Here is a 27,093-nt window from a genome sequence, read left to right as displayed (position 1 = left end):
TGCTCTGAGACCCTGGGGCTTTGCCACAACAGGGACAAAATGGACACATGGCTCCCAGGGGAGGGCAAGGGGCCTCTCTGCAGCCCCCTCTGCATGGGGCTACTTGCAAAGAGACCTGGATTCTGTGGGGGATCAGAGTTCACACCCCAAAGCTCCCTGGGGAGCACTGAATTTATGGCATTTGACTGGCTCCAGTAGTGCCCTTGGAGCTGTGTCCCCTGAAGGAGAAGCATGTTTTTGCCTCCATAGCACTGCCTTTCCCTTGGACCCTGGTGTCAGTTTGGCCCCACTTGCATCCAGGCCCTGCAAATTCACCCGCTTACAAGGAGGAGGGTCCCACCTCCCCACTGAGCAGCTCAAGCAGGGCACACTGCAGCTGCCACAGCCACACACACCTCCCCAGAAATGACCTGGAAGACAAATACCTCTGTGGTGCTACTGCAGCACCGAAGGACACCAGTAAGGACTGAGGGAAGGAGCATCATTTCCTGAGAATTAGTGTTGTACCAAAAGCTGCAAGCTCTCCTCACCCAGGACAGGGTTGTGAGGATGGGCTGACTCCAGCTGGTGTGCGTCAGCCCCTCACCTGCCCTCCAGCTGGTCCAGTCAGCCCTAAGTAGCCAGGGCCAAACCCTGCTCACCTGCTGCAGGCAGGGATGCTGCAGAGGTGTGGGGCACTGACTGGCCCCACACCCCCTGCACAGTGACACTCTGCTGGGGGCCAGGCAAAGGGCAGGGTGGGCACACAGGCTGCCCCAGGGACCCCCAAAACCAGTCAGGGTCAATAAAATAAACTTTTCCATGCACCCACTTCCTCCCCACACACATCTCTGTAATACAGAGCAAACTGGGGAAAAAACACTTTCTTTAACACAAAACCCCATGACCCCAGGGAGCCACTACTACTCGAGTCCCAGAAAGACAGAGGAGCCTCCACCTTGCTGTTTGCTGTTTATTTTAGCCGAGAGAAAAAGAACGTGGACAAGAGACATTTTGCATAACTTAAGAGAAAATAACACTTTTCTTTCACAGATCAACAGGCAAAAACACTTCCTACACATGGCTATTTTTTTGGTGCTAACAGTTTGATGTATTGGTAAAATCATGGGCTTCCTCTAACACGCTCGCTTCACCCCCATGGCACTCCCAGGAGGGATTTTACAGCCAGGAGCTGTCTGGGGATGCCAAGCAGTTCCATGGCTCTCACAGCCCATGCCATGTCCTGACTGCTCTTCCCCAGCATGGCTGGAGAGGTGACCCAAAATGAAGGGGAGCACGGGCAGGCACCAGCAGCTTCAGTCCAGGGCCAGCGAGGGGATCTTGCAGACGAAGGGGAAGGCTCTGCCACAGGCATTGTCGTTCCAGGAGCGCAGCGCTACCCCCCAAAAAACACAAGGCATTAGCTGAAAAAAGGCACAAGGAAGTAACTACGCCCCATCCTTGGGACTAGGACCTCCTGCCATTATGGGAGGCTTTCCCTGGGTGTGCTCCCATTTGCACCACTCCCAGCCATGCCCCCTCCCAGCATTCCCCTCCCCATCTGGAGGGGATCCTGGGCCCCAGCTTGGACATGATAGTGAAAGAGTAGCTGCAAACACAGTCCTGTACGCCCCAAAATATCAGGAGGCTGCCCATGGACAGGGCATTTATGTATGTCTGGGGGTCTGGACAAACCTGGCTGATCTCACTGGCCCTGAAGACATGAAGTGGGATTTTTGCAGAGGCAGGGTCTTGTCCCACTTCAGCAAGATGCCCTGGCCTGAGCGTGGGAGAGAAAAGCTGGCAAATCAATGGGTGTTTCCATGAGCCTCCCATGTGGGAAGGGAAATGGGAAAATTTGACCTTTGGCTAAATTTGGTAATTCTTCAAGACAGCTGATATTCCTGTCCTGCTGCTGCTATGGGAGAGGGAGATGGGCTGTGAGCAGTGGGAAAACAAGTCTGTGTCTGTGTATGTGTGTGTGTGTGTGTATGTAAATGGTGAAAAGGGAAGACACACCCCTTCTCTGTAAAGAAGAAAGAAAATAAGACTTAAAAACTAAAATGCAAATCCTCTGCCTGCCTCCAAACTCTTCAGAAAAGCAGGAGCTGTGGTGAATTGAATTTATTGACATGCAAATAACACTGAAGGTGCCCTCGGTACCCGGTGCAGCACTCACCGCTGCTGTGTCTGTACCAGATCTGCACACAGTCCTCCTCCTCCGGGATGGAGTGGATCCCATCGTCAGGCTGACTGCCATCCCAGTAGTGGTAGTCGTAGGAGGAGCCATCTGTCCACTCGAAGTGACCCTCCTGGCACAGGATGGGTGGAGAAAGGCCATCACCTCAGACCCGCGACTGCAGAGGGTGGGGGGCCCATTCCCATGCAGAACCCATCCCCATCCCCATTCCCGTCCATCCCCATCCCCTTCCCCAGTGCCACACAGCCCGAGGACGTGGGGAGAGACTGTCACCACTCAGCAAAGGCCAAACATCTCGTTTGGGTTTTACAACTGAAAACTTTCAAGGACAGCCCGAGAATTCACAGTGTTCTCACCAGGGGAAGCCCAGAAATTAAATCCATATATTTTTTTTAACATCCCCACCCAATTCTGTGTTTCTTTTCCTCTTTCTTTCCTTTCTCAGTATCTACCAAAAATTTGCTGACATGGGACTGTTCTCCTGATGGTCTCGATTTTTCTTTTTAACAACATATTAGACTATATATTTCTAACGTGTCAGCTTTGAAAAGTCACAGAGTACCACAAGAGAGCAATGGAACTTGGTGATTTTTGACACTGGAGGCCTTTTCAGTTTACTTGCTCTTCTTGAACCAGCAGTACAATACTCTTTCTATTAATACAGTAATAAAATATGAATAATTATTAATTATTTATATTCACTATGTGACTATAAATAAGTGCTATTACAGTAGCACTTGTAAAAGCAGACTGGAAAGGAAGAAATGACAACTTTTTCCATGCACTGCACAACAGATCCTATGCCGCCACTCGGTTAATGGAGCTATAAGGGCCAAAGGAGAAAACCAAGTGCCTTTGTGGAAGGAAAACGCAGAGAGGTGGATTTTTCAAAGCCATTTCCCACAAGACTTCAGAGAGCTCTCACCTCGCGCAGGTCGTTGAGTCCCATCCAGATGTCGGTGGGGATGCCGGGCACGCGGCTGTTCACCAGGTCGTACACAAACACGTTTTCTTCCCAGCTGGCAAAACAGAGCAACACGGAGCCGCCAAGGGAGTATGTCAGCAAATGGTCAGGAGTGTCCCTAAGCATTCACCCACCACTGGACCCATAGCCAAATGGCTCCCCCCCTAATTGCTGTTGATTACTTTCCTGGCTCTGTGCAAGAGGAGCATAGTGTTGGTGAGAGCTCGGGGAGAGGGAACGGGGGAAAAAGCCTGTGTAATCATGATGTACTTCCATCCCTCTTTCAAGAGTGAAAAACACAGTTTGGGGAAATTTAGGGAATACTATGCCAGTTTTCCTGCCAGTCGAGGAAAAGACATTTTCTATATTACCCTTGTGTGCCCAGTGCATCAGACTTGACCGGGTCACTGCTGCAGAAGGATGCTTAGGCTGGAACACGAGGCCACAGCTGACAGAGAGATTGTGCTGTGGGAATGGGACTTTGTCCCCATTTTCCTTCCTCCCCATGCTGTGATGACATGTTTCTGCACTCCTCACCTGTGGATGGAGGCCAGCTTGGCTGATCTGATGCCAATGGAGAACTCAGCGCAATAGAGGTCGGCTTCAGCCCAGGTTTTGTTGATGGGGAAGTACCGGTAGCAGTGACCTTCGTACTCTGTCCAGAAGAGCGGGCAGGAGTAGGCGTGGACAGGCTCGGGCATGGCTGGGGGCAGAACAGAAGACAGCTGGCAGCATTGCTGGGCAGCTGAGCAGGCAGTGGAGGCAGCAGTGCCCAGCCCTGCTCCTCCACCTCACCCAGGCAAGTAATCACCAAACACGTGCACGGAAAACCCAACTTCTGTGGGCGCTGCACAAAAGTTTTCAAAAGTGAAAACACATTTTGCACAAGTTGGGAGTTTCTCAGTTTTAGCATCTGCCCAAAGCAGGAGGTATGTTCCAAGCCATCTTGACATCATTTTCAGAAGAGGGTGCTTAAAATAAAGGCACTGACATTTGCTATTGGGGAAACCAAGATAAGGGCTCCTCTCGCCTCTATCAGGCACCACTAGAGCCACAGTGCTGGGATGGGAGCTGATAGCCAGGGCTGCGGGGTTATGGCCGTGTTCTGCCCTCCTGCAAGGACAGCCTGCACCTCCTCCCTCCAAGGAAACCCCCTCACCATCCCTGTCCCTGGATGCAGCCATGCACGTAGGCACGCGTTGGATTTCAGCCCCAGAAATAGCCGGGCGAGGCGCGCGTGCCGCCGGGAGCGGTGCCAGCCTATCTGCCTCCCTCCGCCAGATAAGAGCTGGGGCCACGGAGCTGCTCATCATCCCTTGTCACTTTTCAGCACAGTGGGGAAGCTGCCCCAAAAGAGGCCATTGTGGGGGCAGGATGTCTTTCTGGAGCCTTCACAGTTGCCGCTGTGTAAACACGGCAGTGGCGTTAACATGCTCTGCTCTCCTCTGTGCCACGCTCCCTGTCACCCCCCAGCACGAACACACGTGGAACCCCCAAATCTTGGGGCACAGAGGCTTAACTCCCTTAGCTGCTGTTTTTTGCACCTTGGGGAATTGCCAGCTCCCCTCTAGCCAGTTCCCACATCCCCATGGAGTCCTGGTCCGGGGTCAGAGCTGCTGCTGGAGCGAGCAGGGCAGTGGGCAGGGTGGGTGTGCAGGGGTTGAGGGCAGACATCAGATGCCATCAAACTATCCAAGCAGGTAACAGGCTCAAGCCTGGAAAGGTCAGGGTGGTGCTACAGGGCCTCCAGTACTGAGGGGCTGTGGGGAATGGCTTTCCCCAAGGGTGGGGAGAACAAAACCCTGCCAGCGGCAATGAGGGATGTGGCCACAGCAAGGGAAGCAACAGCACCGGGAAAAGGAGAGGCAAGGTGAATCCAAAGCAGCTGTGTGAGTGTTCACGGAGCCAAATTCTTCCCTGTGCCAATGCTGGCAGCTCTGGGTGATAATTTCATATTTCATCAGCTCTTTCCACACGGGGATCTCTGAGTGTTCTACAAACAGCCACCAGCCAGCCCCCGGGTCTCTGCTGTCACAGCCCATGCCCAGGTGACAAAGCACAAATGCAGTGAGCCTTTTTTTCCTCCTGAACAAGGCCAAGTCAACTGCCAGGCCCTGTGGGGCTGTCACCCTATCAATCTGCCTCGGGTCCTCCAGCCATCCCTCTGGAGGAGCTGAGGCTGGGGGCAGCTCTGCACCTCACAGCAACAAACCCTCAAGGGGCTCAAAAGGCTCTCTCATCCTCATCAGCACTAATTATGGGCTATGGAGGAAAAAGGATAAGGCATGCCTGGAAGAGCAGCATAGCTTTAGGGGAGGGTGGCCAAATTTCAGCCAGCTCAGTGGCTATGCAGGGTTCAGCTCTTTGGTTCACACCTGGCCATACTTGCATAGAGAAAAATCTTAAAACAGCCCTAGGAAATGCAAATTATTTTACTGTAGCAATAGAGCAGGACCAGAGAGCTGATGTGATTCCCCAGGAGTCAAGCACTCCTTCCCTCATGATGCTGGCCAAGGTTTCCAACCTCCACCAAACACAAAGCAGAGCAGGGGCAGAGGGTCAAACCTACAGGATGAGGCTTCAGCTTAACCACCAGGTCACGGGTGAGGCATGTACCCCCATTCAGGGCAGGGCTGGGGTCTGGTCCTGGCTCACAGAGACTCCAGGTTGCTGTTCCTTCTTGCCGAGGGCAGCGAGAGGTCTGCGCCAGACAGGCACCACCAGCAACTGGGATTTTATTGTAGCGCCTTGATGAACTCGTCACCTCTAGCAGCGTGGTGGCAAAATTCACAGGGCTTATCGCAGCAGCATCCCCAGCAAACGGAGCCTTCACTGCTGAGTGCTAATTGCAGCGGGCGTCCCAGTGTCCTGGCTCAAAGACGGGTCCATCAGCACCTCAACTGCCAGGGAAAATCACCCTCCTGTTTGTTCAGAGCAGCTGAAACCGAGTCAGAAACTGAGACAGTCTTTCTTTGTTATTCCATACTGCTTCCCATTAGGTAGCATTAATTTGACGAGCTTCAGTGAACCAGAGGTGCCTGAAGGAATTTAAGGTTAAATATACCAAAAAGGAAAATATGGGAGGTCAGCTTTTAATTAGCATCTCTTCTGTTAGGTCAGGATCAGAGGCTTTGGCTGTCTCTTTGGAGGAGAACTACTGCTCCCAGTTTTACAGGCAGGAACAATTAGGGGAGCTGCTTTATTTGGGGTCTTTGAGGGCTATTTTTAGCAGAAAGGCCATAAGAAATCTGATGTATGGTTGTGAGTATAGGAGCCTACTCATGACTCTGTAGGAAAGAGTTAAAACACAAGCCAGCAGCTGTGGGTGCTATTTTGATCTAGAAGAGGACAAGGATAGCATTTTGGGGATATGTGGACCAAATCCTCTCTTTTAAGCACAGCAGCAAAACATCATCCCAAAACATCATCAGCTCCTCTGCACAGGGCAGGAGCAGCACAGCCAGTGCTGCCTGCTGGACAGGGGTTTCTGTCGACCCCAGGTCAGTTCATCCATTTGTCTCCAAATTCCTGGTGAAAAATGATGGCAAGAATCCTTTCTCCCTTTGCTTATTTACAGTGCAACAGTTTTAAGGGCAGGACCATGTTTTAAGGCAGCACCAGCAAAATAGATGGTTGAGGATAAGATCAGGCAGCTGTTAAAAACTCAGAAAAGCTGGAAAGCGAGTATTTTTGGGTCAGAAAAATCTCTGGATTTGTGTCAGTGCCAACAAAACTGGAGCCTTTTTATTTATTTATTAGCTGAGATTCACTGTAGAACCACCAGGAAAATCACTTATCAAAATCTTGCAGAAGCTGGCACTGCTCTGCCAAGAAGTTTCACTTCCCCAACTGGCCTCTTTCCAACTAGAAATAATTAACTGAGAAAGTCCTAGCCAGTTTCACAAGAGTTTTTTTCATTCCAGGATGCTACTGAAAAAAACCAAAAAAAACCCCAAAACCAAAAAACCCCTAACCAGCTGTGTGGCTGCTGAAGAGCAGGTTAGCTCCTGATCAGCTTCATCCCAAGGAACAATGCTGCCTCACCTCCAAGGATCCACAGATTTGAGATATGAAGTTTGGGGCCAGGAGAAGGTTGGCAAGAAATGCCCATGCAAGGAAGATTCCTGAGGGGCTGTGGCTACATCAAAGGGTTTTGGACAGCAGATTGGGTCAGGTCACTGCTGGCAGCAGATGCTCTTTTTGCTGCAGAGCATCAAAGAGCTCCATTCTATCAACAGCTGACAACTCATCAAAAAGTTTAGGGGCGTTAGGAGACACCTCACTGACAGGCATGTTCTTGAGACATCCCCCCTTGGCACATCCACAGGCTAATGCTACCATCTGACCTGAAAAAGCAAGTGAACCTCTTCAGCTCTTGGCAAGCAGCTGGTTTGGAAGATGTCCATCAACACCCAAGAGGCTTGTCTGGAGCTAATGCCAAAGGAGAAGAGCCGAGGAGATCCCTGTCAGGTGGTAGGCTGGGTCCTTCCCAGGGCAGAGCTGCTCACAGAGCAATATCCAAAGGCTGGGATGCTGAGAATGAGGGATGGGGAGTGGCCCCAGCTGGCAGAGCTGGGGCTCAGGATGAGTATCCTGGTACTTGCCAGCTGAGCCACCTCTTATCAGCTCAGGCCATGGGGAGGGCCAGCAGCATGGTTTTACCCTGGCTTGGCACTGCTGGAGCAGTGGACAGTTATAGGGGATGGGTGAGACAACAGGGCTGGGACAGGGGACCCCCAGGACCCTTCCAGGATGGCTTCAGCAGAACCTGTCTGTGGCTGGGCTGGGGAGTTCAAAGTGCCAGCTGAGCCAGACCTCCATCCCACCACAGTCTTGACACATCCACCACATCCTCATTACTGAGTAGACCAAAAGAATAGGCATTAAAAAGGGAAGGTTGTGAGTCAGAGCCCGTGTCAGGGGCTAAGACAGTGCTGTTGTGTGATGTTGGGATGCCTCAGGGCACTCATGGATTTAGAAGCACTGACAAACAATGCCACCTTCATGTTATGTGCAATATTTGTCTTTCATTAACAGATGAAAGAGTCTCACACTGAGTGTCCACCATCGAAGCAGGCAGATCAAGGGAGGGATTTTGGTCTCGTGTGTCTGAGGGTTATATGGAGCTGGAGGGAATAATATCCACTGATGGATGTGAAGCTCATTTAGGCAATATTTGCCACACTCTGAAATGTTTTTAAAGGTGCATATTACAAATCTCCAAGTAAAATATTAAACAGCAGTTGAAGCACATTGGAAGGGACATCCTTGCACACCAAGGGCTTTGCTTTGTAAAATCCTTTAATGAAAGGAAACCAAGCTGGTTTTACAGCTTCAAATCTTCCGCCAGGTATGTCTGGAGTTATAAGGATACAGCCAACACCTGGAGCAGCACTCCTGCAGCTGGCACTGACAGATAGGAGTTATCTTGCAGAGTTTCTTTCCTCCTTAATTAGTTTTGGCAAAGCTCCCACGGATTAGGTGTCTGGCAGGAAAACTGGGCTTGTATCGATCCTTTTTCTCACGATCTCTCTGAACAGGACTTAAGGAGCCCCTTTCTGCTCACATTCCCAATAAACCTAACAGGGCACAAACAAACGGAACAGCAACTCTCACTCATGGCACCAAGCCCATGAAAAAGTTTGGAAGAAACTTAAGTGACATACAGCAGTCACCATCATCAACAGCTCTGAGGAAAAAAAAAAGGGGGGGGAATAAGGGGGAATCCCATATTTGTGGCTACTTATCACACACGGTAAGTGAAAAAATTAACAGGGAGCCCGGTGGCCACAGCCCTGCACCCTTCACACGTGTGCCTCGTGCAGTGATTCCTGCAGTCCCCGCAGGACCCACGGCCCCGAGTCATCCCACGGCTTTGGTGAAGGCGACAGAGCAGCCGCTGACACACAGAAACAAAGCCAGCCCAGAAAGACCTTCGACATCCCGATGAGAGGGACCGGGGCAGCCCTTCTCACGTCCCCATGACAAAGAAGGAAGTTGATTTCAAAGCAAGTCAGGGATTTCTGGAGCAGCCCGAGCAGGGGGGAACCAGGTGCCAGCCCCGCGGGAGTCACACGAGCTCCTTCCCCGCCGCAGCCACCGCCGATTAAATCACCCTCACCCCACGCCGCAGCCACCGCCGGGCACTCACCTTGGCTGATTTTGATGTTGGTCTGGGGGAAGGCGTGTGCGGCCAGCAGGGCGGCGGCCAGCAGGGCGCACAGAGCCCGCCCGCAGCCCATGGCCGGGCCGCCCTGGCACCGCTGCCGGGCGCTGGGGTCGCGCTCGGCCCGAGCCCCGCGGGCTATGGGGGGCGGCCGCCGGCCAGGGCGGATATAGGGGCCGCGCTGCCCCCTCCCCCGAGCAGCGGCTCCTCCGCAGCCCGCCCCCGGCTGAGCCCGGCCCCGCTCAGCGCATCCCACAGGGGACCCGTGCCCGGGCCGCTGCCCCCAGCCCGCCCCCGGCTGAGCCCGCCCGCCCTCAGTGCAGCCCAGACGGGGACTCGGACCCGGACCCGTGCCCAGGGCGCTGCCCGCAGCCCCACTCGGGGGGCACGCTGCTCCCAGAGAGTCATTGACACTCTCCGGGGCTGTAGGCGAGCAAAGACATTATCCCTCCTCGCACCCCCAGCTGCATCCCGGGTTGATATTTAGTGTCCCCATCCCGCGGCGCCGCGCCGGCTGCGACCCCTGGGATGCCGGCGGAGGGGACTCGGGGCAGCCGGTCACCTCGGGGGGTGACAAACGGGACCCTCTGCCTGCGGGCAAGGCCGGCAGAGAGCGGGCAGGGGCGGCGGTGGGAGGGCGAGGGCTGTGCTGGCATCGGGGAACGGCGGCAGCCGGCGGCGAGCACCTGGGGAGGCACGGGGAGAGGGTGCCAGGGCTGCAGGGCAGTGGGGTGTAATACATTAATGCCCCATTTTGTGTTGCTTTTTTCTTGGTTTGGTTTTGTGGTGTTTTTTTGTTGTTATTGTGGCTTGGGTTTTGGGGTTTTTTCCTTTGTTTGATTTGTTTGTTTGTTTTACCCAGAGCAAGGAAACGCTATGACACACTACAAGAGCCTGGAAGAGGGAACTCCCAGCTGTGCCTGGGGCTCCAAGGCTGTTTTAGAAACTCACAGTGTCCATCTGCCATGTCTGTGCTGGGTCCATGCAGTCCTGCAACAGCAGAGAACCTGGTATGATATAGCACTCTGTATCATTAACAGCCAATATTATCCAGCATGTCTCCTTCCCACAGTCAACATTTAGTTGGAGACAAACTTCAGATTTTTAAAAGTATTGTATAAAGTCCTTTCCTAACTGTTGCAGTGGTAAGGGAAACAGCACAGACACAAACACTATAAAATTTGGTGGCCCCATTCCATTTCCAATTTATGCTTAAAGTCAGCATTGAAAGAACTGCTTAGGAACACACATGATGCTGTTCCCTTTTTATTCTTAGCTACCAATTAAAATATTCAGCATTTTTGGGGACTTCAGTTGGGATGACCAATTTTAGAGGCAAGATTCAAATACAAACAATTGGGAGTGATGGAAGGCCTTCAGTACAATAAAGCATCCAGACTTACTCCAGAGACAGTAACTCATTCAATCAATTCTCTATATTAAATTTTCTTTGTATTAAATAAAGCCTTTTAAGAACACCTCCCCCTCACTTGCATACACTGATCTGAAACTATATGGCCCAAGGAAAAACTTATTTCTACAGTAGACCATTAAAAATGAAGAAATTGAGATTATTAGAAGTCAAGGCATGCCCTCTCCCTTCTTTCCTGTGTGCCATCCCCAGATAAAGCCCGTGTTACAAACAACCTCCAGCAAGCTATGGAACAAAAATCTTTTGAGTATTTTAATCTACTTGCAAGACACAGATGTTCAGGGAGGGGAGATCCTGAATAATTTTCATCCTGTTTCTAACAGACCCACGGCAGTAGCATCCCCCCCAGCACAGGCGGGAGCACCGAGCCCCCCATGCTGCCCTGAGCCACGGCTCTGTGCCTGGCACAGCAGCTGGGCACCAGCTTTGCTCCCAGCACTGGGACAGCACAAGCACGTTGAGCACGCAGTGCCAGCTGGAGTTGCAGCTGCACTTTGTGTTACCTTCCAATTTTGCCAAAAATGAGATGTGGTTCACCTGCTGGGCGCAGCCCTGGGAACAGGTCTCAGTGATTCAGCCCTCCCGCTCCTCTCGCTTCCCATCCTGTGTTCTGATTGCCCTGCAAGTCGGGAGCTCCTCAGTGTGTTTCCATCCTGCTTTTATTGACCTTTCCTCTGGGCTCCCTCACCAATTTTTGGCACCTTCTGTACATGACAGCCCCCTCCCTGCGAAACAGATACCTCACAACTCTGAGGACAGATGCGGGCAAGAGTACCTTCTGTTCACATTTCATCCCCAGTGTTGAGCAAACCACATGGCTGGGCTCAGATCAGCTCCCATGGAGCTTGTGCTGCTGCCCACAGGCTCCACATGGAAGAATATTAAAGTCCACAGCAGTAACCGCTGAAACCACAGCCCCTTGTCTGAGCCTTTCTGACTTACAGGAGGAGATCTGCCTCCTACAGCATGTGTTCGCCCAGGACTCCCCATGGGGTCCCTCTCCACTGTGATTTATTGATGAGACAAACCAGGAGGAAACCAGAGAACAGAGATTTGCTGTCGACCTCACTGCAGGACAGAGGAGAAACTTCACCTTGCAGAGGGGCAGGTTAGATCCACAACGTGCTCGGAAAGAGGATGCCCATGGACAGTCCTGTAGCCACCACTGCCCCACTGCTGTGTGCTGCCAAAACAGAGCAGCTCCCCCTTCATCTACAGTGAGGAACAAGGGGGTAACCACCAGCATTTTGGCTTTTCATCTGCCATAAACATAACTGAGGGAGCTCAACAGAAAGGTGAATTCTGCCAACCAGTATCGCCCCAGTCTACGTGGCACAATTAAATAGAATTTTATTTTCAATAAATATACAATCTGCATCATACCAGACAATATGCTGTGAAAAAATAAAATGTACAGAAGCAACCAACAGGACAGCTTGACCGTAACTAAGTTCGCCTGGTGACCTGGAGAACTACCAGGGTTAACACACACAACACAGAAAGAGCCACTGCAGTCTGTGAGAGAATTGAAATTGTGTATTTTGGATCTTAACCGCAAAAGTCCCTGCAGCAGGTTCCTTTTGCACAGCACAAGTTTGAAAAGATGCGAGCTGGTTTTCCCGGTACAAATGGTATTGGAAATGTTTATTTTGCTATATCATCACTGTATCTACTACACACACAGACTGCTATCGAGAGTGGCAGGTCTCACCGCTGATGGGACATCAGATCCATCTGACGTGGGGCCACACAGCCACACGTGTGCCCCGGCACACAAACGCACGTGCACGTACTAACAGGAGCTTAATTCTGTTAAAACTAGTACAAGGACAAAACTGGAGTCAGAATCGATTTCACCACAGGTTCTACTGTTTAAAAAAATACTCTAGCCTAATTACCACGTTCACCAACGAGAGCACATGGGTACTTATATCTCTGAGAGGATGAGCCATGGATTCGGACTGGAAGGACAGCAGAGGCAACTCCCAACTCCTCCACCCACTCTGCGCTTACCACGGCACCTCCACGTGCAGCCCACGCCGCCCGGCCGCGCGCTCCGCCACGCGGGATGCAAACAGCTGAGCGGTGCTGGGGGCAAGCAGCGAGAGGTCCGGCTCCAGGGAACAGCCAGGACCCAGTGGGACACGGTTCACAGAGGCCAGCGCGGCCAGTTGGGTGCCGGTAGCCGCTTCAATCCAACAGAGCTGCTGTGGGGTGTGTGTAGGGTGTGAGGTGGGGTGTTTCTGTCACTGGTTTATGTTTTATCTCGTCCGCCTGCTTGGTCTGGCTGCCGTCAGTCTCCCGCCTCATGTCACCTCCAGGGACGCTGGCGAGACGCGGTCGCACTCCTCCCGGGACCGCAGGCTGTGCCACTGCTCCACCGCCGTCCGGTGTGCATTCAGCATCCGGCGCCAGTGGTTGGACTCGGGGGCACCTGTCGAGTACTGCCCGATCACGATCCTCCCGATGAAGTCATTGCTGCTCTTCACGTTGTGCCCATAGACTGGGGAGAGCAGAAACAGAGACTGGTCAAGACAAAGGCACCGCTCGCCCACCCAGAGCCCTGCCCCAGGAAACCAGATACGCTGCAGATGTCCCCTCACACCGTGTGCCAGATGCCAGCGTTTTTGCTATGTGACTCGGCACCTCAAAAATGTTATGAGACCAAAACAGGGGTTTGGAAGGAATAAAATAAGCTGTACTACAAACTAAAATGCAATTCAAATAAGCAAGACACAGATCCACAGTTATGATGGAATTTAGCAAGAACAGGTGAAGTAGAATCATAAAATGGTTTGGGTTGGAAGGGACCTCAAAGATCATCCAGTTCCAGGTTGCTCAAAGTTTTGTCCTGTCTGGCCTTGAAGCAGAATTACATCACGTACAGAAGTGCCAAAAGCTCTGCCTGAGCATCGTGAAACGACAAAAGCAGCCCAGCAACCTGTGCCTGGGGAAATGTAGAAGCAGCATCTCAAACTCTCCTCCTCCAAACGCACATGGCCCAAACCACTCCAGTGCTAATCGCCAGCCTTCCCGACTGGAAGAGAGGCACTGCACACGTCCAGGCTGTCAGCAGGATGTTTACACGGAAACCATTTGCCATCATTATCACTGCAGCTACTTGTTAGAAGTCCAGGAAAGAAACTGAGGGAGAGACATTCACCCCACACCCCATCCTTTGGATTAGCCCAGTCTCCTGGAACAAAAGATCGCAGACAGCAGCAAACCCTAATGATGGGCCCGATCCTGGGAAAGGCTGAACACTCCCACCAGACAGAAGCAAAAGCACTTTGTGTGCTGCAAACTGAAGCCCTGCCTTTGCTCATTAGAAAGTTGAATAAAAAGTCTTTGCAAGCTGCAGCCAGGATATCCACAGGCACTGGCTGGAATATTAAGGATTAAAAAAATCTCCTCAGGAAAGAGAGGGATTTTTAAGAACAAATGTCTGCAGGAGCTCCAAATCCAGCCAGGTTTGTGCAGCAAGAGCGTGTTCAGCGTGGAGTGGAGCTGTGAGCCCAGCACAGAGCCAAGCGCTGCCATCTCTGCCCCTGCCAGCAGCACCAGCTCCCCAGGGCTGCTGGAAACCAGCACTGGCAGCAAAGCCACAGCTGGGATCCCTCAATGAACACCCTTCCAGGCTGGCAGGACACTGAGCACTTTGCACTTGACCTCACTTTTAGCCAGGCACCTTTGTCAAGGCTGCATATTTCCTGTTATAATAGACCCCACAGTTGATTAGAGTTACTTTAATGTGGCACTCTGTCATCTCCACACTCTGCAAAGGCTTGTTCCTCACCACTGCACCAGTCTGGGATCTTGTTCCCTGGGTGACTCAGGTACCACCTGCCAGTGGAGTCCCAAAATCAAGCTGAGCAAGGTTACATCTCACTATATCCCTTCCGACAGCTCTGACAAACACAGTTCATGGGCAGAGATGCTTCTGCCCACCAAGTCACCTGTGGAAATTTTAGGTAATGGCAAACCTTCAAATGCCCAAGTAATTTGTCCAAATAATTGCCCTAAAAAACCTATTCTGCAACTCAGACTCCTGTAAGTTTATCTTCAGACAATGATTTGGCATTCACCACGCCAGCAGGAAGACTGCAGCTGTTCTGCCCATCACCAGCAGCTATCTAGGGGTGATGCCATCAACTCTCTGAGATGTGTCGCCGAGCAAGTGCCCCTGTCAAGAGACCAGGTTGGTGTAATTTGGAAAGGCCACCTACTGAGGATGTGGTGAGGAATTTTAGGCCATCCATTTCCAACTTGTACACAGCTTGTCACGATTATTAACGAGTTCTCCTACAAAGCAATGGATCACAAGCGTAGCTAGCAGGACTATACTAAATGTCCTGCTATGATTTATTGGCCTAGAGAAATCAAATATTGTGATAAAATTTATGTGCCATGTAAAAGTACCCTCAAAACAAAATTTTTAATAGGATTTTTTTCCATCTTATTTTCCCCCACTCTTTTTTTTCCAAAATGAAAGAAGAGGAAGCCTAATCTTGGGAAACAATACCAAGTAATTTAAACTGAGAAGTCTTGCAGGCCATCAATTAATCACAGGATAAATTAACAGTGGGGAAGTACCCCAGGCAAACAAATTCTTCAAAAATATTCCATGGCAGGACTGTAAAACAAGCAGGTGTCCTAAGTAAGGGAACCTGTTATTTTACTCTTGATTCAAGTATTTTGAATTCCTGCAATGCAACTTGCTAAACTCATCGTGTCAGGTAATGAGCATGCTGAGTCCTTTGGGGTATTAATGAGCTAATTATACAAGCATTGTTGCTTCTATCATTAACTAGTGTAGAGAGCACAGAGACTTATTGTGAAGAACAGGGAAGACATTTCCAAGGCCAAATGCTTGCTCACATACAGACCATAAGAGGTGGCACCAGATCGACCTCAGGTTAACAAACTCACAGCTTCACTGCAGCAGCTTTCTCAGAAGATGAGAGATCTTTGTGTGCCAAAAAATTCCGCTCTACTCATCAGTTCATGAGTCTTTTAAACTCAAGGACATGCTTTTCTGAGAGGCTAACTGCTGTATTGCACTCATAAATGGCCAGGATTTGCTGAGCAATTTGCTGATGGCTGAGTTGTACTAAGCTGGGGCACGGACCTTACCCAGGAGAAGTTGGTGTTGTGAAAATAAGCCCTTTCCTTTGCTCACATTCAGGAGCACAATTTTTCCTGTCGCTGTCACCATCTCTTCCAAGAACAGCTCGGAAAAGAGAACTGCAGGAGCCCAGAGGCCCAGGAGAGGAGCTGAAAGCAGAGGCTGGCTGTGTCGTCAGCACTCATCGCGCCATGGGCTCCCATCCTGGCACAGGGAGGGGGAGCAGCTCCCCAAGTCCTCCCTTGGCTGCAGCAATCACTTCTCAAACACAGGAGCAACCCTTTCCTTGAGCACCAACAAGCGAGCACCAGCCACTGCTGCGCTGTTTACACTCATGTCAGACACTTCAGCTGTTCCAAAACCCTGCAGAAACAGCTCCCATCATACTCCTGATACACACCCCTCAGGTACTCGTGGACTGATCAGGGCTCCATGTGCTCAGCCTTGGCAAGTAAAAAGCACCTGCTCTTTCCTACCAGCTTCTTCCACAAGAGGTAGAGGTGGAGAAGCCCCTGTGGTCCAGCCATGGGCAGCAGCTGAGCACTGCTCCATGCTCCAAGCTCAGGTGACAGTACAAGTGGACTGAGCTGTGTTCCTTCATGTCCGAGCATCCTCTAACAGAGCCTGAAAGCAGCTCAGAGTAAATTTCAGATTAAATCTGCCCTTGGCCACAAAAAACAGTAACTCCGTGAAGCTGAACAGAGGCAGAAAATGAAGTAATTATCATTTGGGATTTTCAGACTGACCCAGACTCTGGTTATAAACAGGTAGATGCTGCTTTCCATTTAAGAAACCTATTTTCCTGACAGAAACTATACACCTGATCTCATGAGCTTTTTTCCTACCATCAGGATAATTTACACAATAGCAACATCCATTTCTAGGCCAACACAGAGCAGAAAGCAATTAAAGAAGCAGAGGTCAAACCAATTCCTTCTGCAGCTGCTCTTCACTGAGGGATGCATTTGGAAACAGAAAGGCTTCTTAAAAAGAAATTCTTCATAATAGAAATGCTGAAATACAGAAGAAAATTGGGTTCACTTATGTCCATTAAATGGGTTGATTTCTTGAGGACAAGTTACACGATGTAAATAAAACATTTTCATGCTGTACACTTACTGATGCAGCACTCCTAAATGATGCATATTAAAGTGATGGGACCCTCAGTGCCACATGAAACGTCTTTGGGGCAAGGGCCCACGTGCCCCACAGGGCTCCTGCACAGGAGGGGTGGCTGAGGCTCCCCCAGCCCCGCTGCCCGCAGGGCTGAGAGCACAGCACGGCGGGTATCAGGCACTGCACAGCCCAGAGCTTCTCCCCAGCACAGCAGTGACTTCCAGGGAATGTGATGACACTTGGAGCTCCAACATCTGGCTCCAGGTGCAACTCCAGCCTGAGCTTTCCCCTTGTCTCCTACCAACCTCAGTCACATGGAATCGCATTTTACCAGTCAACTGTTTTGCACGTCACTACATAATCAACCCGTGAGGTTGCCTGGGTGGCATCAGTCCTGGCACCAGATCCAGCCAAAACACCCTTTACCTTCCCCTTTGCCTCCATACTGAGACTTGCAAGCTGCCTCCCTGTGAAGAGTACGACTGCAAAGCCCTTGTCATCTATGAGTTACGTGCAATAGTACAATTTAAGCTGGCATTTCAGATACTAATTCATCCTTTGACTGAACTCATTAGCAGCCTTGAAATGACCAGGGAGGAGCACTGACTCAGAACATTTCCTTAAGCTAACTTCAAGGCTGCCCAGTACCATACACGTGATGGGGAAAAGCCTGCAACTTGCAGCTGGGGCCACAAAACCTCTGCATCTCCTGCAAACCCTTTTTCAGATGTGCTCAGCAGTTACTCAGCAGTGAAGGCTGTGCTGCACCACCGAGTACAGCCACACAGCGCCTCTGCTGCTGCCTCTGTGGGAGGAACAGCACAGGAATCTCAGCGTGCTGGAACAGCTGAGAGCTTCAGCACAAATAACTAACTCTTCTTCAGTCACCTCCATCGTTACCTGCAACGCAACTAAAACCATTTAACTCAGAGGAAGGAAAAATAAGCAAAAACGTGCCCAAGCTGCACATGGGCAACTGAGGGGCAGAGTCTCACAGATTCTCTGGCAAAACCACGACACTGTTTTTCACTGACCCATCAGCACTTCCTGCACTTCAGCCTCAGCACCTGGCAAGGTCTCAGAAAGTGCCCCCTTCACACACCTGCCCTGCTCGGGTAGGCAGTGCCTCACCCCACCCTTGGCAGGCAGGAGCCAGTGCCCAGCCCTCTCTGTGCTGACCACCAAGCGCTGTCACCAGCCAGTGGGGTTGAGCTGTCAGGTTAAGTAGGACTGAAAACTAATTCTGAACTGCTTGACATCAATACTGAAAAGCTATTTAGCACAAAGAGGTGCTGCAAGGAGCAGCAGCAGCTGGGCTAATGATGCACGTCAAGAAGGTCACAGGTACGGACCAAATCCTGCCCCTTGCTCCCTGAGCGTGGCCTGTCATATTTAGTAGAGAGGAGAGAAAAACACAGGAGGAGATGCCATGGTTTCACATTCATCAGTTTAATCTCCATCAGGCTCTGATGTGCACGTAAAACTCGCTTCTCAGCCTCTCCTCCCTGAGACTGCTCCCAGCAATGTCTGCACCTGCCCAGTTCCAGAGGGAACTGGAACTACTTGAGCGTGTGGCCAAATCCTGGCACAGCTCCAGCATCCAGCTGATGCTCCACGAGGGAAAATGCCACCACAAGAAGACACTCTCTCTGGGAAATCATTTCTCTCCCTCAAGGGCAGCCCCTGTGCTCTGGCTGGGGCACCCAGGGAAGGGGACCCTGCGGGTGCACCCGCAGCCAGGCGTTTGCCTAAGCAGGGTCTGACCTCAGACAGGGAGAGGAAAGTCCTGCAGGAGACAGCAGGGACCCAGGGTGCAGGGAAAGTGCAAGAGCACAAGTGTGTCTTGCAGAGATCTCAAAGGCATGCAGGGATGACACCTCATGAAATTACCTCATCAGGAGAACCTGGAGTAACGGGCTGGATGCATCTATCACAACAGCCCAGGGGATACTGAAAAGGAGTACCTACAGCTGGCTTTTCCCACCTCCAATTCCTCCTTTTTTAAAATCACATCTTAATTCTCCGCTCTATGAGCCCCAGATCCAACAAGCACACGGATGGTTTCATGCACACACACCTCACACAAAGAGGCTCCAGCACCAACACCACACAGCACCTGCAAACAGAGGCAGGGATGGCCATGAGGGAGAGGCAGCCTCTGCCTGCACAGTCAGCTCCTCTGATGGCCACAGGACCAGGCACAGGCATTCCAACTTTAGACACTGCACTGCCACCCACAGCAGCTCCCGCCACCGAGACTCTTCTTCACTTGATACGCAGGGAGATTCCAGCCTTGCGAGATGTTTGAGCAACTCCTTTCACCACAGCGTGAGCCAAACAAGATGAAGTGCAGAGGTCAGGAGAGGCAACACTGCTTAAAATAAGGGTCTTGGCAAAAGCAGTAAGCACTGATCAGCCTGGAGAGAGGGGGGTTAGCTCCTTTCTTTAGAAGAAAAAGATTCCCCAAAAATTCCAGAGAACTCCAGCACAAGCCATTTCTGCCTCATCTGATGCGGTGCATTTATTAACTAAAGCCACTTGAAGAATCTAATTTTGCCTTCTAAGCAAGCAACAGATTGGCTCAGGAAGCATCAGCATCTTGTTGCTCTCACCAGGATTAATGGTGTTTCACTCCTCCTCGTTAAAGAAGCCAGTGTGCTGCAAAAAGCCAAAGCCATCAACAGAGCATCTTCCCTGAGTGACCCTGGACCAGGATCAGGACTGCAGGGCTCCATTCAGTATCTCCAACCAACCCTTGCTGCCTGCTCTGCTGTCACCTGCTCCAGGCTGACCGACAGCATCTGTCATGGACTGGGACATCCAATCCCCCACAGATGGGGACTGAGAATGGAGAAAAACAGGGACCTTCCTCCTACCGAAGGGGATCTGAAGCCTTTGCATTGTACCCCTGCAGAGAGGCTCAGCCAGGCAGGGTAGGCTTCAGGAGGCCAGTGCCTCCCCCTGCCAGCACACCTTCCTGGCCCTTGTCCCAGCACCCTAAGGTGTCCTCACGAGACCTGCTGGGACACCTTGAGTGGCCAGAGTCCCTGGAGCAACCTGGAGCAGTGCATTGCTCTCCTCAGACCTGGGCATGGACCATATGGTGTCTGCTGCATAAATGCATCAAGTGTTTTATAATGCCAGACACAAAGGCCAAATTCTGATCTAAATGAAACAGGTATAAATCCCCAGAAAACCCGCTGCTGACATCAGTGGTTTTTTTCCATTTTTTCTCCTTTGGCTAAGATAGGATTACACAGTTTTAAGCAAGGATTAGATTTTGTTTCTGAGCTCCAGATATGGGAAATATACAGTCAGTCCAATACTTCAGAAAGACACATTTAATAGACATTAAGAAACAATTTTCCAGCAGCAAGTCGTCTAATTATCCATCCATCCTAAAGATAGTGTTTCAAACAAGAAACCACTTCTTCCACCTGCATTCCAGCATGGGAAAAAAAACCACAGTTTAGTTTGACTCATATATTAGGGAAGATTTTTTTTTCCCCCATATATGTGTGCAAAAGACAAAGTGCCTGAATGTTTGTTGGGTTGGGCTTTTTTGTTTGTTTGTTTGTTTGGGTTTTTTTGTGGCAAAGAACAAGCAACAGGGGAAAGGAGAGACGAGCATCTGAGTCAGCAAGTCAAAATGTAGATGTGCGGTGACTGCAGATACATGGTGGTTTCCATCCCTGCAAACAGGCATCTAAAGATGATCCTGGCATCTCAAGGTCATGCCTCCACACAGCAGGGAAATCAAAATTCAGATGTATTTCAGGGGAAGCCTGAGGGCAAAAACATTATCAACCTTCAACCTGCTCAGCTAATTGGGACATTTCAAAATCAGTCTGTTATTAAAAAAACACCACTGAAAAGCCTTGCTATCTCTGCATCCTGTTCATGGAACATTTACAAACCTCACACAGCAGGCAAACACCAGAAGCACCACCTTGTCTCCAACATCTACACCACAAATCTGATCACCAGAGCTGATGATGAAAAACAAAAATAGTGTTAAGGGCTGAAGAGAGAATGCTCATGGGCCGCACACTCTCAGTCAGTACTTACAGGGAAGATCTCACCAGCTGTCACACACATATCAAGGTCAACTCCTCCATCAACAAGCAAACCCTAGCCCAGTCTACTTCCCTCCCCCAGGCAGAGCATCCTGTCCTGCTGGAGCCGTGGCCAACTTCCACACGGGAATGGTGCAGTGGGATGAGCCCCACCACTGCTCTCCATCAGATACCATTAGCCCCAGTGCTGTCCTAGCTCCAGCTACACTCCCAGCCAGGTCAGACAGCAAAGCAGGTTTTCCCTCTGCAATTGCACAGACAGTACCCTGAGCACGAAAATGATGTTTCCCTCTTTGGGGACTCTGGTCTCTTCACAAGCCATAAAGATCCTGCCACTGTAAACATGCACAAGAGCTTATTTAAATGGAGAAAGACACACACAGTCTCCACAAGGACCTCGGGGAGATAAATATTCCCTAACTGTGAGTGCTGAAGGTTGCCTTTTTTATGGTAAGTGATCAAAAGATGTTAACGAGTCACCGAGATGCAGTTTGCCCTGAAGTGCTGATGGTTTTTATTGGGCCATCTGGGCTTTACTGCAGCACAAACAGCATTACTGACGATTGTTATTAACAACATTATAATCATTAACAAAATACTACAGTGCTCGGATTTCAGGTGTCGTGTACCCTCCCACTGCACAGCCCAGGATTTCTGAAAGTTAGGCTGGGATTTAGAGGACAGCCTGCCTGAAATCCAGCACTGGGGACAACAGCACAGGGTCTCTAGGCACCCAGTACCCAGCTCTCCTGAACACAGAGGCTGCAGCTGCATCTCAAAAAACTTTTTTTCTTCTTGGAAATGGCAGCTGACAGCCTTGCTGTCAGGGCCAAACTCCACCTTCCCCTTATCACTGGACAAAGAGTAACCAACACCTTTGCTCACGGGTGAACAGGGTTAGGAGAACACCCTGCCTTTCACAGCCTGCCCCATTTCTCTGCAGGTGAGCCCATGATTCGCCTGCACTCAAGCACAAGGTGGCACATGGGGGATCAGTGTGAAGTTGCCAAAAAAACCCCAGAAAGTGGAGAAAAGAACCATCCAAGAGTGCATTTCTGTTATATACGGCTGCTTATTACCTAGACAACATATTTGATAGAGCAAATGAAAATCAAACATCATTTCTCCACCAGCTGTTGCCTCACTCATCATCTTTTTTTTTTTTTTTTTTTTGGTCAGGACATTAGACGTGTTACGAGTATCAGTGGCTTTCCTGTTTTCCACCTCTTTTGGTGAGAAACTGTGAACAGACAACACTTGTAGCAGCAATCCTGACCCTGGATGCTTCCTCCTTGAGAGGACAACTCCACCTGACCTCATCTCATCTCATTTTGGGCACTAAACTGGGACATGTGAGTTAATGTGGAATGACAGCTCCAGTAAGCATCTGAGGTAAGAACAGAGGACAAGGCAGAAAGGCAGATTGTACCAACTACCACCTTCCTCAATCTTGACTAATGCAAAGCTCTGCCCGTGCATCCCATCTTGGAGGCACCCACTGCCTCTCTCCTACTCCAGCTGTGCTTCAACCCTGGGGTTGCTCTGGAGTCCAGCTCTCCAGAGCACTGCCAGGAAAGCAGGGAGCAGGATGGTGCTCCCCTCAGTGCTTGCACACACAGTCCTTGCTAAATCACAGCAAAATGGTGGAGAAATCCTTACCAGAGTGCACAAAACCCAGACAGTTCAATTCAAGATGCACAAGAGAAAAACACACAGGGGAAAAAAATTAATTTTACTTTATCTGGATTTAGTGCCTTACTTTGCAGTGTGGTACCAGCCCCACAGGGAGCCGGGAGCCCCAGCTGATGGGAACTGGCAGGGTTCCATGGCTTTCCAGTGAAGCCAAGACAATGTCAAGACAGCTGCAGACTGGGTCCAAAACACGAAGCCACAAAAAAGGTTCCTCTAAATTATTGAAGACATAGTCACTTCTGGCTCCCCTGACTGCTTTTACAGCTCTCTCTCTCTCCATTCAAGGCATCATCACCCACCCGTCAAGCAGGATTATTTTCCTTTTCAACTGGACTTTGACTCAACAGCAAATTTAATTAACTGACCTAATGGACTAGAGCTGTGTATTGAAAAAAAAAAAAAAAGAAATAAAAACCAACTCCCAACAAAACACTCAACAGAAAGAACCACTACTGCAGGAAAAAAAAAAAAAAGCAAACCAACCAACCAACCAAACAAAAAACAAACCCAAAACACTCAAGTTAAAAAACAAACAAACAAACAAAACAAAACAATGCCCCTACTATGCAGAGATGCAAAATAAAAAGATCTTTGCAAGGTAGAGCTTCTCCATGCTGCCAACCACAGCTTAAACACAACAATGTGACCAACCCCTCTGGGTCCAGCTATATATTGGCTACACAGTCCACACATCTCACACAAGAGCTTCCCAAGCACAGCAGGAGCAGCCAGCCTGAGGACACAGTGTCACCCTTCAGTACAAGAGCAGCCAGGAAAACTTGCCACACCACTCTTCCAAAAAGCTCTGCATGTTCCTTCCCAGTCTTGGAGCTGCTGGGGACATTTCTGGCCTGGGATTACTTATTGCAACATTCAAAGCAAGCAATATGTCACTTTGAAAGTGAAGCACCACTTACAAGGCTCACCACTGAAACCCGACTGCGTGATGTATGGTGACAATCCAGCCAACTTCCCCTTGGCTTATTTTGGAAAAACATCCCTTTGCACAGAAAAATTCAATCAGAGATCCACTCATTAATACTGACTTCATCCACTGTGGTGAGGAGCAGCGTATTCCCCTCTCCCTCCTGTCTGCACAACGCTGCTCCTCTGTTTGCCTTCTCTGCTACTAGTAGGAAAAGTGGAAAACAAAGAATAGAGTGTTTCCCACCTGTTACAAGATCACCTGATGGAAGCTTTCAAGACAGAATTCATCACTGCACATGCAAGGTACAGTCAGGGTGACATGCATGCAAAACAGTGATTAATTATAGATGTTTTGCTGAGGAAATTTCTGAGCATGAAGGGCAAAATTTAAATTGCTGATCAGCATCACTTTTGTTCTAACATGTTTGGAAACAAACTAATGGGGTGGAATTAGCCTCCTTGTACCACCTTTGACATCTGTATCTGGCATGTAAAAAGTAAAATTAAAAAAACGCTTCAAACATACATCCTTTCAGAAGCAGATTCCTTTATCTTCATCAAAAAAGGGTGAGTAATGGGTGGAAAGCTGCCAAAAAATGTGTTTGTGAAGCATGAGAGTTCAGCGTGGTAGATGAGTGTGGGTCCCACCACCCAGCCCCTCTGACCCTCCAGACAGCAAAATGGTCCAACCCTGCTCCTGATGGTGCCTGAGCTCCACTGGGTGAAGCCGTGGTGTGGGAGGGAAACCCACCCTTTGCAGGGGTCCCTGCAGCCCTGCTCAAGATCTCTCTGCTGGGAAAGGGCAGAGAAGGCCAACAACCACTGCGGGTCCCTCTCCCAGTGCTGCTGCCCAGCCAGGGACCATCCCTGCGCTCTGCAACTCCTGCTCCCAGCAGCACCTCGACTGCCAAGCTCGACTGCCTGTTTGCACGCTTTGAGAACAAAAAAAAGAGATTCAGAAATTGTTTAAAAATAAGTATTCCTATCCCAGCCAAACATCTCCAGCACTGACAAAGCTCCTGAGTGAGGTCAGCCCGGGACTGCTCCTGGCATGGTCTGTGTCTGGGTCCACCTCAGCTGTGCCACACAGGGCTTGGCACTGAATCCCAGCCCTTCAGAACTAAAGGCATGAACAAACCTGCTTACAGAATAGGTGAGGTCAGTGTGAAACACCTCCAGCTGCATCATCTCACCAGCAAACCATGTCAAATCTTTGCCAGCGCCTGGGCTCCAGGATCATTCACTACTGCCCTCTCATTCTTCTGATTTTTGACTTCATGCCCAAGTTGGCTGTCACTGAAAAGTGCAATTAACGCTCCTCCTCCTCCCCTGCACAAAAGCATTCCAAATGGCACCAATTAAGCCAGGACTGACACGGTGCGCTCCCAGCCAGCTCCAGCTGTTGGGTGGCAATGCTGGGAAGAGCTTCAGCAAAGGACAGAGTGCTAATTAAGCTTCCCTGGAGACCCCAGCGATGGCCACCCCTTGCAGGGTGGCTGCTGGGACAAACACTGCCCTGCATGGGTTCATCTGCACACCTGGAACTGCTGCTTGTTCACCCCAGAGCCAACCATGACCATGCTGAGCCAGTAACACCACCACAATTACCTGTGAACACCAGGCTGGTATTCTCCAGCTCTTCCTGCGGAACCTTGAAGCTGAAGGACTCATTGTAGAAGGGATCTATCGTGCCCCGCATGCAGGAGGTCTTCTTGGTTTTTGTTAATTTTAATCCATGAACAAGCTGAATTTTCACAAAGGGATCTGGCAAAAAGCACAAGGCACAGGCTCTGCATTACAGGCATCGTGAGTCAGTACCACTGTTCATGAAGGCTGGGCACTACAGGGATGGACCATGATGAGAAACAGCCTTTGGAAATGGTAGGGACTGGTACCCCCACGCTGCTCTCAGGGACTTGCAGTGGAGACAAAAGTCAGGCAGCTGGATTAAAAACAGTCCCTGCCAAACCCACAGTTAATGACAGCCTTGACGCAGACCGTTCTTTTTGCAAAATGCCAGCCTTCTGGCAGCAGCAGTGGCTGGGGCAGGGAACACGGGAAAAACACCTGAGAACACAAGCATGAAGCAGTTACCAGCCAGCATGCTCAGAGTCAGCTGGGAGCACTGCCCACGGGCTGCCTTACAGAACACAAGGGGGGAACATTAAAGCTCCTGGCTCCTCACCTCACCCAGGTACAAAGATTTTTTCTTTAGACATGGCAAAGGTATTCACACCCTCCCCTGTATCTCAGGGTAAGCTCTCCAAATACTTTCATTATTCTTGGTTATACACATAAGACGAATATCCAGAGCCTTGTATTGATAGGACCTGAGCATCCAAATCCCCAAGTCCCCCACAAATTGCTGCCTTAAAGCACTGATGTGCTTTAAAGGCACATATATATATTCTGTGCATGAGTACTGTGAGAAATGCACTGCCCTTTACCTGAACCTTGGCTCATGTCTGTCTGAAGAAGCTGTTTTGCTCTAATGATGTCCACGTTCAGTCTTCCCGCGCTGGGTAGATAGTTTAGTGACAACAGCAGCTCTCCCAGCTCCACTTCATTCTGCAGGGAAAAGGCAATGTGGAAATTTAGAACAGAGCTTAGAGGGGAAGGGAAGAGAAGGAAGAGAAATTAAATAAATCCCATTTGTCTAAGTGCCTGAAAAATGAATTTTAGTCACGCTCTGAACTGCAACCAAGAACCATCTGGTGGTTCCTCATCCTAAGCAGAAACAAGAAAAAATACTATCCCCAAGTGAAAATCGTTCTTTAATCACTGATTCTTCATCAGCTTTTCAGCAGCAGTGCAAAGAGGACCTAAAAGGAGGCAGAGATACAAGGTCAGTAGTTTCTACCTGCTCCATTTTGAATGGTTCCAGGTGGCTCTGATCTTAGCAACGTGCAGAACATAAATCCATTGGAGAAGACATTATCTTTACTTCCCAGCCCCCAGGGACCACACCAGTCACTTGGGAAGTTCAGGTGTGCATTCGTTAATGTATCCCTGGGTCACAAGAAGGCAGTTCAGAGGAGAGATTCCCTCACCATCCAGCCATCTACCCAGAGACCACGGCACAGCCTGACTGTGCCCTAGCTATTCATCGGGCTGTGCCATGACCACAGTTCTGCTTCAATATAGCTGTGTGGCCATTATTTCTTTTCCTTCTACTTAATGATGCTTAAAACTAGCAATTAAAGAGCTGGAGAGCTGATATCACTGCTCCTCTCCTGCCTTGCACAACCTGGCTCTGAGATGCTCTCATTGTCGGATGCAAAATACACACACTGAAACAACTCTGGAGAACTGAAAACACACCAGCCAGTCCAGGAAGGGCTTTGATCCATCTGCCTTGTCCTGCCTCAGGTCCACGCAGGAGTGCAGAGCTAGTTCTTCATCCCAAATAGTCAAAC

General features: G+C 50.1%; 2 protein-coding genes across 2 annotated transcripts in view; both read right to left on the bottom strand.

Moving 5' to 3' along the window:
- Positions 1–1,227: 1,227 nt before the first annotated feature.
- On the bottom strand, positions 1,228–9,385 carry CLEC19A (C-type lectin domain containing 19A). The gene is made up of 5 exons (XM_027885488.1): positions 9,295–9,385; positions 3,681–3,846; positions 3,105–3,198; positions 2,159–2,291; positions 1,228–1,375 (listed from the first exon to the last, which is right to left on the bottom strand). The coding sequence occupies exons 1-5, from the start codon at positions 9,383–9,385 to the stop codon at positions 1,296–1,298; spliced, it is 564 nt and encodes a 187-aa protein (XP_027741289.1). The 3' UTR covers positions 1,228–1,295.
- Positions 9,386–12,070: 2,685 nt separating this feature from the next.
- SYT17 (synaptotagmin 17) overlaps positions 12,071–27,093 on the bottom strand; it is a 34,030-nt gene continuing 19,007 nt past the window's right edge. The window contains exons 6-8 of the mRNA XM_027885489.1: positions 26,125–26,245; positions 25,286–25,441; positions 12,071–13,244 (exon numbers count right to left, since the gene is read on the bottom strand). Of these exons, the coding sequence (XP_027741290.1) occupies positions 13,048–13,244; positions 25,286–25,441; positions 26,125–26,245 (474 nt within the window). The 3' untranslated portion in view covers positions 12,071–13,047. The remainder of the gene's footprint in view (positions 13,245–25,285; positions 25,442–26,124; positions 26,246–27,093) is intronic.

The sequence above is a fragment of the Empidonax traillii genome, unplaced genomic scaffold, assembly GCF_003031625.1.
Source record: "Empidonax traillii isolate 1590-97213 ecotype Southwest subspecies unplaced genomic scaffold, ASM303162v1 scaffold166:size2381449, whole genome shotgun sequence".
NCBI classification, from domain to species: domain Eukaryota; kingdom Metazoa; phylum Chordata; class Aves; order Passeriformes; family Tyrannidae; genus Empidonax; species Empidonax traillii.
This window is presented reverse-complemented; position numbering and strand designations above follow the sequence as displayed.

Excerpts from the sequence above, each read along its gene's own strand:
- CLEC19A (XM_027885488.1), bottom strand. The coding sequence starts at position 9,385 with ATGGGCTGCGGGCGGGCTCTGTGCGCCCTGCTGGCCGCCGCCCTGCTG. Across the intron at positions 3,847-9,294 it reads CAACATCAAAATCAGCCAAG|CCATGCCCGAGCCTGTCCAC; the intron begins GTGAGTGCCCGG and ends TTCTGCCCCCAG. Across the intron at positions 3,199-3,680 it reads AAGCTGGCCTCCATCCACAG|CTGGGAAGAAAACGTGTTTG; the intron begins GTGAGGAGTGCA and ends CTGTTTTGCCAG.